Below are 15,449 nucleotides of genomic sequence, written 5' to 3' on the forward strand. Positions count from 1 at the left end.
GGTGATCAACAGCCCCCTATTTAATGAAACAGAAAACATAAATCTGGACTGCCTCGTTTCACCAGATAAGTGGGTTAAACACTATAGTGGCCTCTACGCTGAAATAATTAATTAATCTCCTATGACCCAAGGCGATCTCACCCAGCCAGGGAGGATAAAATTCACAGAAGTGGAAGTGCTGAAGGCCATTGAGTCCACAGCACATGGGAAAGCACCCGGCCCGAAGGGGGGCCGGCAGACCTCTATAGGGCAGACTCATTTATGGGCAAAGGTTTTAACTTGTTTTTTACGCAGTTACTACATTGGGTCCCCCAGTGTCTTGGGGTAAAACAGTAATTGTCCCAGTATTTAAAAAGGGCACAAGAGAGGATCCGGCGTGTTATCGTCCGATCTCTCTTTTGGACTCAGCTGCCAAAATAATGGGGAAAGTAGTCCTGGAGCGGCTGACAAATTGGTTGGATGCGAATACAGTAATTTCCAACCTGCAGTGCGGATTCCGAAAAGGAAGAGGTACTGCCGGGCAATGCCTTAACTTACACCTTCTTATTGGAAAGTACACGGTCGCAAAGCAGGGGGACATACATCTAGCGTTCATGGATTTGCCCACTGCTTTCGATCTGGTAAACCGCCAGAAACTTTGGATTGCCCTGTCGGACACAGGATTAGACCCTGTACGGATATCCTTCCTAGCCGATATGCACAAAGATACTAGCGCGGCAGTTCGCTATAATGAGGACGGGAGCTTGACAGATGCTTGGCCAGTAAAGAGAGGGGTAAGGCAAGGGTGTATACTTGCTCCCTTGCTGTGTACACTCTATATAAACAAGCTGGGTGAAGCCCTAATTTCATCATGTAAGGACATCCCCAGAGTTGGCCAAAAAAAGATCCCGGCACTACTATACGCCGATGAAGCGGTGTTAGTAGCCAGGACTGCTCGAGGCCTACAATCATTATTAGACTGCTTTATTAATTGTATGGACTCCTTGGATCTAAAAACCAATTTTTAAAAATCGCACGCCATGTCGATAGGCAGTAGACGGGCAAAAAGGGCTTTGTTTGTCTGCAAGGGGCAGGAGCTCAGTAAATTACAAAACTTCCCATACCTGGGTATTGTTTTTGATGACAAAAGATCATGGGCAATGCAGCGGGCACTGAAAAAAAACATACTAGCGAGGGCCACAGGTGCCCTGTTGGGTTTTGCTAAACGATTAGGCTGTAAGCCTTTACCGGCCATTATGAAAATCTACAACGCCAAATGCTTGCCCGTGGTGTTGTATGGGAGTGAGGTGTGGGGCTACACTAACTCAAGCGAGATTCAAATGGCAGAAAATGTTTTCTTCAGGAAAATCCTATCGCTCCCTCAATCAGCAGCATCATTTAATGTGCAAGAAGACCTGGGGGCTGGTTATATTTCTGATCAGATTGCTGTAGCTCCGACACTAGGGTGGTTGAGAATCTGGTCCCAGCCTGTGCCGAGTTTAAATCAATTAATTATCCAGGACTGTCTGTCCCTAGACAAGGCCATGGCTATACCATGGATCCGGTACATTAAAAGTCAACTGGACTTAATGGGTAGCAATGACTTGTTATCAAACCCGATGGTTTAAGTAAATTCATGATTAAAGCAGTAAAATCCCAGTTTATAAACAGGTTGGATGTAAAGAGGGTAGAGGAGGAATTGGCTAAACCTTTGGTTAGAAAATTTGTTATGTTAAGTGCAGGGAGAGATATCCAGCCGTACCTGACATACCTAAATAAGCCATTCCACCTGTTTTTACTTGTAAGGTTCAAACATGGTATCCTCCCTTGGCTGCTATCTGTTCCCGGGGGGTTTGCTAATTGTGGGACGCTGGGGCCGTGTCCGTGTGATAATAAATCGGAGCAAAATGCCATCCACATGATTTTCCTTTGTAAATTTTATGTACCACAGCGAACGAATAGTTTCTTACCTGTCGGTGTAGTTTTGCAGCTTGAAGATCTTTCTGGATTCACTATGCTGTGCATTATTCCGCGATCTGGTGGTTGGGTCCGGATTCGTAGTCTTTTTTCTCTTTTTTTTTTTTTTTTTGTAGCCCAGGTGGGCGTCGACGTCCCACCATTTGGTGCACCTTCGTGACGTCGGCACGCTTCCTGCGGAAGCTCCCACCCTTGGGCGCCATCTTCGGATTCTTTTTTCTTTCCTCCTTTGTGGTGAATCCATGGCTATGTGTATTAAAACTTTCCTTCAACGTAAACTTCTTCACGTATATTTGTCTTGTTAAGCGTTCCCATCTTACTCTATGTCCTTCCACCTTCTCCAGCCTCATCTTTCTGGCGGAGGTGGGTGGGTTCGCTAGTGAATCCAGAAAGATCTTCAAGCTGCAAAACTACACCGACAGGTAAGAAACTATTCGTTTTGCAGCGTGAATCTTTCTGGATTCACTATGCTGTGCATTGATTTCGTAGCGGTTTTGTCACTCATGTGGCGGCTGGGTGGAAGATGAGCATTGGTTGTTAAAGATATGTTGAAGCACTCTTTGGCCCACTTGTGCTTCCTTGTTCATCTGCACATCTACGCAATAGTGTTTAGTGAAAGTGTGCACTGAAGCCCATGTTGCCGCCAGGCATATGTCTTGGATGGGCGTGTTTGCCAGGAAGGCGATTGTTGCCCCTTTCTTCCTGGTTGAGTGGGCTCGTGGCCCCTCCGTGAGCTCCTCACCCGCTTGCATGTGGCAGAGCTGTATTGTTTTTGCAATCCATCTTGCTATGGTGTTCTTAGTCACTGGTCTACCCAGGAGACTCCTTGCGAAGGACACAAAGAATTGTTTTGTTTTCCTGTGTTCTTTCGTCCTTTCTATATAGTGCATTACTGCCCGCCTTGCATCCAGTGTGGAGCGCCCTCTCCGCATTTGATGTGGGCTTCTGGAAGAAGCTAGGGATCTGGATACTTTGGTTCATGTGGAATTTAGATACTACCTTGGGCATGAAATGCGGGTCTGTCCTCATCACGACCCTGTCACTGTGTATTTGTATGTACGGTTCTTGCAGCGTTAAAGCTTGTAGTTCGCTCACTCTGCGTAGCGATGTTATTGCTACTAGAAAGGCTGTCTTCATTGTCAGTATTTGTAGTGACGCTTTATGGATGGGTTCAAACGGCGGCTTCATGAGTTCCGTCAGTACCACGTTCAAGTTCCATGCCGGCGGCGGCATCCTCTTGGGTGGCGCTATTCTCTTTGCTCCTTCCAAGAACCTTTTCACTACTCTGGAAGTGAAGAAACTTCTCCCCGTTTCTCCCCTTGTGTATGCCACAATCGCTGCCAGGTGAACCCTCAGCGAGGACGAGCTTAGTTTGGCTTTGATCAGGTGCGTGAGGTATCTGAGTACTGTAGACTCTCTAGTCAGTTTTTTCTCCAGGTTTTTCTTATGGCACCACTGCGTGAACCTCTTCCATTTCTCCCCATAGCACTTCCGTGTACTGGGTCTCCTTGCTTCTCTCAGCACCCGAAGTGTGCTCTCTGGTAGTTTTAGATGAGCAAACTCTAAGTCCTCAGGAGCCACGCTGACAGGCAGAGGCTTTCTGGTTCTGGGTGTAGAACTTGTCCCCCTTCCATGGAGAGAAGGTCTCTTCTTTTTGGGAACTTGTGTGCTCTGCCCCGCGCCATCTCCATGATCTGGGAGTACCAAGTCTGCCTCGCCCATTGGGGAGCCACCAGGATGAGAGTCATGTTGCTCGACCTGCACTTGTTCAGGACTCTGGGGATCAGTGGCGTCGGTGGAAAAGCGTAGGCAAATTTCTTTGACCAGCTTATCCATAGGGCATTCCCATGGGACATTGGTTCCTGTTCCCTCGATGCAAAGTGTTGGCATTTTGCATTCCGGCGTGTTGCAAACAGGTCTATTGTTGGTGTGCCCCACCTCCTGAACAGGTTCTCTGTCTCTTGGTTGTTCAGTTCCCATTCGTGGGACACCGATGCTTGCCTGCTGAGCCAATCCGCTTCCACATTGTCCTTCCCTGGCAGGTGTATGGCCAGCAGGTCTATCCTGAGTGGGATCGCCCATCTCCATATTTCTTGAGCCAAGCTCGACAGAGGGAATGACTGAGTCCCCCCTTGCTTGTTGATGTAAAACATCGTTGTGGTGTTGTCTGTCTGTATCAACACCCTTCTGTTGTAAAGGTGCTTTTGGAAGGCCTTGAGGGCCAGCAACACTGTTTTCAGTTCCAGGTAGTTGATGTGCTTGACCGCATCTCCTGGGTTCCACAGACCCCTCACTCTGAGCCTGTTCATGTGTGCGCCCCATCCTTTCTGGGATGCGTCTGTGGTGATGGTCACAGTTGGGTCCGGTGGCATTAGAGGCTTCCCCATCGTTATATTCTCCTTCGTCCACCATGTCATCTCCTCCTGCACATTGTGCGTAACAACCACTAGATCTTCCCAACTTCCTTCTGCTTGTGACCATTGTTGTTGCAGCCACTCCTGTAGTGGTCTCATCTTTAGGTGAACATTGGGGAACAGGTGGATGCATGACGCTATCATCCCCAAGATCTTGCTCACCGTCCTCACTGTCAGAACTTGCCCCTTCTGGTAGTGACGTTTCTCCTTCAGCAGGCTGAGTGTTCTCTTCTCGCTGGGTGTCACTCTGCATTCGACCGTGTTGATCAGGGCTCCCAGGAAGATTTTTACTTGTTCTGGGTCCATGGAGCACTTCCTCCAGTGGATGGAGAAGCCCAGGTTCGTGAGCGTTCTTGTGACCTGTTCTGCGTGGGCTTTACACCTCGTGTAAGAGCTTGCTTTCACGAGCCAGTCGTCCAGGTAGGGGTACACGTGTATACCCTCCCTTCGCAGGTGTGCGGCCACCGCCGCGAGGCATTTGGTAAAGACCCTTGGTGCTGACTTGAGCCCAAAAGCCAGGGTCGTGAACTGATAGTGGTCTTTGTTCACCTTGAATCTTAACATGTGTTTGTGTTTCCTGTTCATGGGGATGTGCAGGTATGCGTCTTTTAGGTCTATTGTGGACAAGTAGTCCCCGGGCCTTATTTGTGGGATGACCTCTTGCAGGGAAGTCATCTTGAACTTTTGAGTTTTTACGTAGGTGTTCAGGAAGCGTAGGTCCAAGATGGGTCTTAGGCTTTCGTCCGCCTTTGGTACTAGGAAGTAGTTTGAGTACACTCCCTTGTTCCGTTCTCTTTGCGGGACTGGCTCTATGGCCTCTTTGAGGAGCAGTTCTTGAGCTTCCTCCTGGAGCAGGCGCAGTTCTCTGCCCTTGTGACCCCTTCTCTTTGGCCTCCTGCTTGGTGGGTATCTTTCCAACTCTATGCAGTATCCGTGTTGTATAATGTTTAGTATCCATTTGTCTGTGGTTATTTTTCTCCACTCGTGTAGGAAAAATCTCAACCTTCCCCCTACTGGTGTTGTGTGTTCTCTTGAGCCGTGTCCGTGTGAGCCTCTCCTTAGCTGTAGGTGCTCTCCCCCCGGAGGCTTTGGGTGGGTGAGCGCCTCCCTCTTCGTGGAGTCATTTTTGGGGGGGTTGATCACCACCTCTCCGTCTTTGGCCCCGTCCGTTTCCTCTCCCTCGAAAGGACTGGCCCCTATTCTGGGAGCTCCAATTCTGCCTCTGTTGACCCTGTTGCCATTGGTTGTCTCCTTGTTGACCATGGTGGTGCGACTGATGCGAATGTGATTGCTGGTTTCTACCTCTACCATTTGGTCTCCTCGTGGGGGTGCCTCTCCGCATCCCCCTGAATTGTAGGGCTCCCATTGATTTGGCTGTCTCGTTGTCTTTCTTCAGCTGGGCCAGTTTGTCATCCACCGCTGTTCCGAACAGCGTCTCCCCATTTGGAGGGGGTGTTCAGGATGTTGTTCTGTACTTCTGCCTTGAAGCCTGATATTCTGAGCCAGGCCTGCCTTCTCTCAGTGATACCTATGGCCATCAGTCTGCTTGATGTTTCTGCCCCGTCTAGGGCCGTCTTCAGGCATGCGTTTGCTATGTCCTTTCCCCCCTCAACGAGGTGGGCTGCCCTCTGCCTGTACTCCTCAGGCATGTGTTTCAGCAACTGGCTCATCTCATCCCAGTGCTGGTATTGGTGTCTATTCAGGAGTGCGTTGGAGTTTGCCATCCTCCAATGCATGGCCGCATTCCTTTCTATTTTCCTTCCAGTGAGGTCCATCCTCCTGCTTTCCTTATCAGGTGGTGGACCAGATGTGGTTGGCACGTTGGCCCTTCTCCTGGCAGTTGCCGCGATAATAGAGTCAGCTGCCACGGTGCCCTGGATATAAGGGGGGTCCCCGGAGGAGAACTTGTATTTCTTCTCCGTCCTCGGGGTCACCGACCTGCATGTAGCCGGTTCCTTGAAGGCTTCAGCTCCTTGTGCAGTGACGCTCTTCAGCATGGGCAGGAAACTGCTTTTTGTCTGTGAGGGGAGCAATGTCTCCAGCAGGAAGTCTGCCTTTGTCTGTTCCTCCTCCAACTTTACATTGTAGACTGTTGCAGCCTTCTTGACGACTTCATAGTAAGCCCCGATGTCGTCTGGGGGCGAAGGCCTCGACGGATACGTCTCCACAGGTTCCTCGGGGTTATCGGCCTCGAGATCCTGCCATTCTTCGTCTAACGACGCCGAACATTCTGAGTAGTAGCTCTCGCGGAGGTAATCTCCCTCCGAGCGGTAGAAGTCCTCCTCTTCCCCTTCATCTGTGGGGTTTGGAGTTTTCGGCGGCTCTTCGGCCTCGAAGTCCTCCTGCAACTCTACCTCTTCGGCTGGCGCTGCGGTGCTCGAGGCGGCAGTCGCGGTCTTCGAGGGAATCGAGTAGTTCTTCATTTTCTCGTCGAAGTCTCTCTTCCTCTGGAGCATACTCTCCATTTCGGCCTCGAGCCTTCTTCTCTTTTTCTCCATCTCTGCCGCCTGCTCGGCGTCGAGCTTCTCGGCTGGTCTCTTCGACGGCGCCTTTGACGTGGAGGCCATTTTGAGCGTTTTCTCGCTCGCGGGTCCCTTCTCGAGGGCCTGCTTCGACGACCTATGCTTTTCGCTGGTCTTCGCCATCCGGGAGTCCTTTTCGAAGGATCCGCTGGGCTTTTCGGAGGATGCAACTTCGGACGTCGAAAATTTCGTCGCCGGTGCTCCTTTCGAGGACTTAGCCTCTGTTTTTCGGGGTTCTCCCTCAGGCTTTCTAGGCCCTGTCTGGGTTTTCGGGGTCGTAGACTCTCCTACCTTTTTTGAAGGTCTCACATCGGTCTCTACGACCGTGAAGTCATCTGGTCCCTCGGCGATGTTCTCCTCTTCCTCGGAGGAGGCACCCAGGTCGTAAAGCGTCGGCGTGGTCCCCTTCCCTTGCATCGTCTGGTGGGCCACCCTCTGTCTCTCTCGAACTCTCAAAGTCTTCGGCGTGAAGACTGAACAGGCGTTGCAATCCTCGCTGGAGTGGTCGACCGGCAGGCAGAGGTTGCAGACTGGATGCTGGTCCTTCTGCGCGTACTTGTGGTGGCAATTACGGCAGAACTTGAATGGAGTGTTGTCCATGTGCTCGGTCAGGGGGTCCCCTGCCCGCTCCTTCTCCTTGGCTGTCGAAAACCTCGATGTTTTCTTCCTCCTTCTCCGTTCTGGTTCTAGAAGGTCTTCTTCTCCGACCTTCCTCGGTTCTTCTTCTTCCAAAAACTTGTGTATTTCCTTCTTTTCTCCTGAAACTTCTCCGGAGCTTCATGCGACGATCCAGACCCAACGGCGGAAAAAAGAATCTGAAGATGGCGCCCAAGGGTGGGAGCTTCCGCAGGAAGCGTGCCGACGTCACGAAGGTGCACCAAATGGTGGGACGTCGACGCCCACCTGGGCTACAAAAAAAAAAGAGAAAAAAGACTACGAATCCGGACCCAACCACCAGATCGCGGAATAATGCACAGCATAGTGAATCCAGAAAGATTCACGCTGCAAAAATACATTTATTCTCCCACTATTAAGAGGTTGTAATTTTGATCAGGTTAGACCAGCCCTGGTTTATTTACAAATGTTAGGATCCGCTGTGATATGTTTTGGGGTGGCGAGCTACATTACAGGGGTAGTGAGATCCCGAAAGAAAATGCTGCTACCTTAATCGCTGCATTTTGTGCCCGTACTATTTTGATAGTTTTAAATGTGAAGATGATTGTATATTATGAAAATTGGAATTTTTTGAAACTATTAACTTTCAATTTGGTGACAAACTTTTTATTGTGTCTCGGCATTCACCAACTATTTTACTTTTGCACATTGTAATTTATTTAGTTGTGTAATCATGATCCAATAATGTGATTAATTATGAAAGGAATTTACTGTGTGTGCTTTGATGTTTTTAAAATTTTTAACCGAATAAAGCTACATTTTGAATTTGAATTTGCATGTATTCATAAATTCAGAACTGGAATCAGTGTGAGTTTATTAATACAAGATGGGTGATATCAAACATCCCTATTTTCAGTGAAGCCTTCATCTAGCTGTGGACCTCGTTTTCACAAGTGTCCAACGCGTCTCTTAAAACGGCTTCCCTGGTCACTTGCACTGGTAGTAATGGAACTCACCAGCACAGGGGCATACCTTTTCATGCAAGTATGCCCTCAGAAGTAATATGAGGCACACCGCCTTAGAACTGTCAGGCCTGCTGTAGGGGTGACTTACAAATATAACATGCAGTGTTAGGGGACATGGCACATAGGGATGTGAGTCATGTTGTGTTTTCACTTTGGTCTGCACCAAAATACGCAATCTGCAATGGCAGCCTTTCTTGTGTTTGGTGAGAGGTCCCTTAGGGTGGCATAACTTGTGCCTTTCGGGACCTTCTTTAGTTCCTCGGACCTTTGGTACCAGGGCTAGTATTTACTAGGACTTACTGAGGGTGCTAAAGGTATTGCCAATTGAGGGGAAACAATTGTGCAGTTTTTGTGGGAAAGAGAACTGGCACTGAGGACCGGATTAGCAGGAACCCAGTGTACTTACAGTCAAAATCACATCAAATACCAGGCAAAAAGTGGAGGTGTCCATCTCAAAAAGGTGCACTTTCCTACAATAGCTATTCATTGAAAAAAGGAAAAAAAAACGTACTACTGTACAGGCTTTGAAAATAATTAAAGAATAACAACTCTTCTGTGGACTAACCAGTACCCACAAATGCGCGCACAGACAAACAGAAATGTAGCTAGGTATTCATCAGGACCAACATGTTTAACACACTAGGGAATGAGAAAATGTTGAAAACCACCAGACAATTTGCGTACCCAATAGAATAAGGTATGAAGGCCCAATGCAAAGGTCAATAGGCATTCCACCAAAACTGGTAAAGATAATTTCAGCCTACCTCAATGTTACTTCGATGCTTACCTTGCATACCAAAGAGCGCTGGGTGGCGAAACAGTGCTGTAGGAAGAACGCGCTCTGATTGCAGGCCATGCTATGCAGCAGCACCCGCAAGACCCCACCAAGGATACTCTCCTTGGCCTCAGACAGCATCACCGTCTGAAAAGGGAAACCAAGAAGGCAGGGTCACCAAGAAAGAAGAATGAGGGCAATGAGGAATAAGGAGGAGACCAGGAATGAGACGGAAGGGAAAAGATGAAAAGGGAGAGGACAAAGGGGAACATTCAGAACTAAATATTATACTGCCTGCAAGTGCATCCATGGCATTTTATGATTTACGGCTGCTCTGGTGCTTGTACCTGAACAATGATCTCAAGTGTATCCAGGACCACAAGGTTGGCCTCGGTAGCCAGGTTTCCGTCCACCAGAGACTCGAGCTCCAGCTCACCTTTTGTCCTGCAAGTAACAAGTGCAGTGTCATTATTAATAGGGTAGTGAGTGGTGCCATTAATAGCCTGGCAAGCAAAGCTGTCCCCCCAGGGTACCCAGCCATTAACATTGCAGTAAGCGGTACATCAACAAACTAGCTAACAGTGTCACTGGCAAGGAAGTGAGAACAGCCATTGATGGCCAAGCAAGCAGTGCCTTCAGCCTAGAGAACACTGCCATTAACAGCCTCCTAACCAATGCCATAACCAGCCTAGCAAGTAGTCCCACTGATAGCACAGGAAGCAGTGCTATGACCAGCCCTGCTAGAAGTGGCATTAGCAGCTCAGGACACAGTGTCTTGAACAGCCTAGTGAGTACATTCTTAACAACATAGGGCACAGTGCCAATAAAAATCCTGAATGCAATTCCATCAAAATGCCAAGGGAACGCAGCAATTAGCAGTCTACTAAACAATGTGATTATTAACTTGAGTGGATGTTATTCTATTAACAGTCTAACTGGGAGAGTTCAGCAAAGATGCACAAAGCCTTTCACAGTGTAGCACACTAGCACCTGATCATGAAGGATAGGTACTCTAACACTTGGAGCCGGGCATTGCATAAATGTAGCACTGAAATCTCACAAAGATTTGATAAAGCTCACTAACAACTTGCTCATGGGGCAAAGAAGGCGGCATGTGCAGTAAGACAAAATATGAGCGCACCCCTTAGAGGCTATGGCAGAGAACATCTAGTGTCAATGTAACAAGGAAGGTCACCTCTAAACTGGCACATTGTCTCTGTTTAGGAGTAAGAACAGCATACTCTTTCTACAGTTGGGAATGCCGTCTTCACATGAAGTACCTAAAAGCTCTATATTCGTCAATAGGAAATGACATAGAGAGGTTAGTTAAAAGTTAACAAAATGGAAAGTATTGAAGGAGGAAACGCAAAAGCCTCCACACAATCAATGAAACACCTGCACAAGTTCAGACTCACTTGTCCACGCGGTCCGAGTTCTGTCTCCAGTGAGTGATATTTTTCCTCCAGCGAACATTCTCTTGATTTCCGAAGGGACTCCTCTCTGTGAAGAAAAGTTTGTATTTGGATTTAAGCAAGTACAACCCTCATGGCGGCCCACCAGACACCCAGGACTCTCAGAACAAGATACAACCCCTCAACATGAGCGGCAGTCAACCGGATACTCTGCGAAATCATACAAAGCCAGACTCCCAGCTCATCGAACAAGGCCACACCTAGTTCCGCTGCAATTTACCTTGATATTAAAAATATTTATATCATGAAATTAGATACAACTCAGTCTTAGACATTGACCAGAACATAATGTTCAAGACACATCATAGTTGGATGCCGCAAACTCAGTTCTATCAGGAAACTTCATAAGAATAAGGAAATACAAATCTTTCATCAGTTTGAGGCCATGGCAGGTATGTAGATACGCGGAGGCTAAAAATGCATTCACTTTCACCTACGCTGCCATTTTGAAATTGTTGTAGCACCTCCCAAACTTACATAGCTCTCCATATTCGCCCCAGCAAACTGACCTGTCAGGTTTACATTTTTTATAATCCGTTTCATTACTTTCAAGAGCTTTTACCCATTTGGCTGTTTTCAGCTTAATAGGTGGATTTGACTACCTTTCTTTAGTGAAGGCGTTCAAAGAAAAATGCATGCTGAGGGCAGAGGAAAGCTGTATGATGTTGGCTCTGTATATAGTATACCAAAGTGAAGTATAGTGTGCACAGAGTCCAGTGGAACCCCAAAGGTAGGCAGAGGTAAAGTTAGATAGAACCTTACTCTCTATTTGTGGTAGTGTGGTCAAGCAATAAGGCAGTATCAGTGGATAGTGTTAAGCATTCGTTGTACACACTCAGTCAGCAAGTAAATTCACACACTCTAAGACTGAACTTCAGACCAATTGCTTTTGCATAATAATATTCTTTTAGTTATTTTCTAGAAACAAGCAAGCCTGGCACAGGTAAGCAATAAATACTTTACAGTAGTAATGCAGTTTGTAAACGGTTTAATTGTAATTGTATATGCCCTTTTTTTTAACTTACAGTATGGTTGCACAGAAACGCAATACTTTGTACATATAGTACATAGACTTGAATGGGCTTTTCAGTAAAATACCAGTTAAGTTATTCTTTTGATTACTTTTCTTACACAGAGTAGTATAGCTAGACACTACTCTGGGACATTTCCTGTAAAGAGGTAAGTAAACTTGTCTTTGTTAAACAGTGCAATTTTAAAGAATTTCTTTAGGTTTTCAAACTCCACACTTAAAAACTTATCCATGAAAAACAGTCAATGTTATCCTATGGAGGGAAATAGTATTATTGGTTTTAAAGTAAGTATTTGGTAGTGGGAGTTGAGGTTCTGGGGGGTAGACTAAGGGGTCCCCCAGGGTCAAGGATGCACTCTTGTTAAACCCTCAGCGGCACTAGGGTGACTGGGTGCAGTGTTGAGACCCAATTTTATCCAACGGAGGATACGGCCTCCGGTTGGTGGCTGCTGGCGAGCAGGCCACTTGGTTGTGGTGTGGAAATCAAAAATAATTTCTGTTGGAATAAAGCTGAAGCTATCTTGTTTGTGGCATTCATTTTGTTAGCTATGTAATTTTTCTGTCTTCACTGTTGCTTGGCTTTCTATTCCGCTTGTGTCATCAACTTTAGTTAACTCCTTCTGTACTGGGCCAAAGCAATGTATGTACTGAGCAAAGGCCTGTAGCTTTTGAAATGCACCTGGTCCAAAATGTAACTGTCGACTATTTGTGGCTGCTGTAAGTAGTTCTGTTCCCCTCCCACTTTGCTGACTAAGTTATTCCTGTGTATGCGTGTACCTTCTATTTGTAACTACATGCTTACTCTGCAACAAACTCTGTATAAAAGCACCATGGTCTGTGTATTCAATGTACTACATTCTGGAACACTTTAGGGTGCTGTATGGACGTGGTCCCACTCATGAGTCATTAATAAACTTGTTCTTTTAATTTCAGCTTCAGGGCCAATCTCTATTTTGATGGTCCACGGACCCGTGGACAGAGAAGGGTAACCCCTGCACTGGTGTGCTCATGAAAAGGCACATTTTCACAGTGGGAGCAAAGCTCCTAGATCTTAGCTCAGGGCAAATGGGGAAACAAAGTAGCCTCAAAGGTGCACCCTCAGCGGCACTGGGGGTGCAGAGTGCTGTTTCGATGTCAGGCGCCCTGTTGTTTTCAATGGAGAACCAACGTTTGCAAAGGCACTGCAGGCTTAGGGACGAAGATCTTCTGGGTGCGATCACCACTTCGAGAGGTAAGTTGGGACATTGGGGGTTGGTTAGGCACCATTGGATTTGCCACCCAAGGCCGGAGGGCGTTGGGTGCAGGGGTGCCCTTTGGGGTCAAATCTTATCAGCTCCTGGTCACGATTGGGGGGACCTTCTGGATTTAGGCTACAGGTACTGGCTGGAGGCGCGAGGCAGGTCAGGGGTCGCTGGACCTCAGGTCAGGATCACCGGGGGGACCTCCTTGTGGTGTTTGCTCGCTCAGGCCGTGGACGGCAGGTGCAGAGTGGAGCGGATTTGTGGTTTCCGGCCAGGGCCAGAGGTTGCAGAAGAACCAACCCAATGTTCACAGAAGACAAACTCTTTGGGGTTGAAGGTAGGCAAATCCTCCGGGGTTTTCGAGGTTGCTGGCTTCAGGACACACCGGGATTTTGCAGGAGCAGGTTCGAAGTGGAAACAGGCCGGTAGGGCTGGGGACAAGTCAGTGGGCGTCTTGCTCTTGTTAGCTTTGGTGCAGCTGTTCGGTCCTCCTTCTTCTTCTTTCCTTGTTGCAGGTTCTTGTCTGAGGAAGCAAGGTTCAGGGGTGCCCCTAAATACTAGATTTAGGAGCGTTACAGGTAGGCAAAAGGTGGGGACCAATGGGTCCCTTCCCTGGGGTTGGTGCACCCCCTATTATGCCACCCTCCAGTGGGAGGGGGGGCATGGCCTGTCCCTGGTTGCCTGTGTCCCCCCATCTACAAGATGGCTGGGATTGAGAGTTGTGCTTTACCTTGCCTCCTGAGGTGTGGAGTCGGCAGAGGTGGGCATGCACCTCTCTTCCTCATTTGTTTTTCCCACCGGTTCTCCCGCCTAAAGTGGGGAGTCAGAACCAGTTGCTGAAAGCAGCAAGTGGCATGGGGAAGCTCACAAAGGCGGCAAGTCTTTGAAGCTTCCCCTTCGTGAACCCTGCCCATCCTGGGGGAGGAGACTTGGCACCTCGTCCCAGGATGTGCAGACCCCAGAGAGCAGCAGGCTATTTACTTAGGGGTCCAGAAACATGTCTGGTGGTGGCAGCTGAAAGCAGCCACTCAGCCTGGACACTAGTGGTAGGTTACTTTTCAGGGGGCATCTCTAAGATGCTCTCTGTGTGCATTTTTCATTAAATCCTACACTAGCATCAGTGTGGGTTTAATGTGCTGAAAAGTTTGATACCAAACTTCTCAGTTTTCACTGTAGCCATTATGGTGCTGTGGAGTTGGTAGTGACAAACTCCGAGCCCCATATATTGTGAATGACAGCAATGCACTTACAATGTCAAAGAATGGTCTTAGACACTGTAGGGATACAGGGCTCATGCACATGTCCGCTCACCACCGGTATAGTGCACCCAGCTAGAGGGGTGACCGATCTATGCCAGGGCAGTGGGTTGTAAGCATGGCTTGCAGAGATGTGTCCTATGTCGACTCTTCACTTTGTTCTGCACCAAAACACGCTGCCTGCAGAGGCAGTGTGTGAGTGTAATGGTATAGGACCTCTAAGGGTGGCACAATAAGTGCTGCAGCCCTTAGAGGCCTTCTCTGGTCACAGCCCCCTGGGTACCTTGGGTACCATTTACCAGGAGCTGACCTGTGGCCAGAGATGCCAATTGGGTTTAGGCTTCAATGCAATTCAAAGAACATAGGCTGTGGGTACCTGATTAACAGGAGCCCAGGGCACACTTAGTCAAAGCACATCTGCAATTCCGCAATAAGTGGGGGGAAACCATACAGAAAGAGGGCACTCTCTCACAAAAGCCTACTCCAAGAATCCAAGGCATAAGCAAAACCCCTTCAAGCTAAATATTTAATGATTCATAGGCTTCAGCTACCATGGCTCCTTGCCAGAACAAGTGACAAGAACTAGAGACCAGTGCCAGGACTCTGCCCTAGGTACAAGACTATTTGGGAATTTTCTATGGAATCAATAGCACACCATCTCCCAACCAACCCAACCTGGCGTTTTTCTAAGGGTGCAAAAAAACTACCAATGGAAACAGGCAGTGAGATGTAAATTGCAATAAATCGATATGCAAACACAATTTACAGTAGAATTGAAGAATGGTTGTCCACGTTTTAGTGTTCCGGTCCACCGTGATTTTTCCATCTTTTCAGTTCTGAATTGATTGTTTGGGTTGAGCTACCATTGTTCAGAAGGTTGGCCAGTGTCCCCTCCGTGAACCATACAAAATCTCTTGCATGGTCACATACTCCCCTGACTCTTTGGGGTTAGAGGTAATGCATGACTTAAATCTTGTAGAAAGCGGTCAGTTTTTGCAGCTTTCCTTCTCAGAGATGGAACGGTTTTCTCAGTGAACTATAATCCTCAATGGCCACAGAAGGGCTCTGTTGACTGATAATGTAACATGCCAGAGTGCCCAAGTAGTGTTTGTGAATTTTCAGCTTTATTTCGAAGGCTTTAAG

The 15,449-nt window shown here is 47.8% G+C and overlaps 1 protein-coding gene across 7 annotated transcripts in view; it reads right to left on the reverse strand.

Annotated features, from left to right (window-relative positions):
• LOC147748470 (dedicator of cytokinesis protein 7-like) overlaps window positions 1-15,449 on the reverse strand; it is a 476,862-nt gene that overhangs the window by 107,402 nt on the left and 354,011 nt on the right. For all 7 annotated transcript variants that reach the window (XM_086962164.1, XM_086962156.1, XM_086962145.1 and 4 more), the window contains 3 exons: window positions 10,723-10,807; window positions 9,655-9,751; window positions 9,320-9,454 (listed from right to left, as the gene is read on the reverse strand). In XM_086962164.1, coding sequence (XP_086818290.1) covers window positions 9,320-9,454; window positions 9,655-9,751; window positions 10,723-10,807 — 317 coding nt within the window. The remainder of the gene's footprint in view (window positions 1-9,319; window positions 9,455-9,654; window positions 9,752-10,722; window positions 10,808-15,449) is intronic.

This window comes from Lissotriton vulgaris, chromosome 1_1, assembly GCF_964263255.1.
Source record: "Lissotriton vulgaris chromosome 1_1, aLisVul1.2, whole genome shotgun sequence".
NCBI lineage: Eukaryota > Metazoa > Chordata > Amphibia > Caudata > Salamandridae > Lissotriton > Lissotriton vulgaris.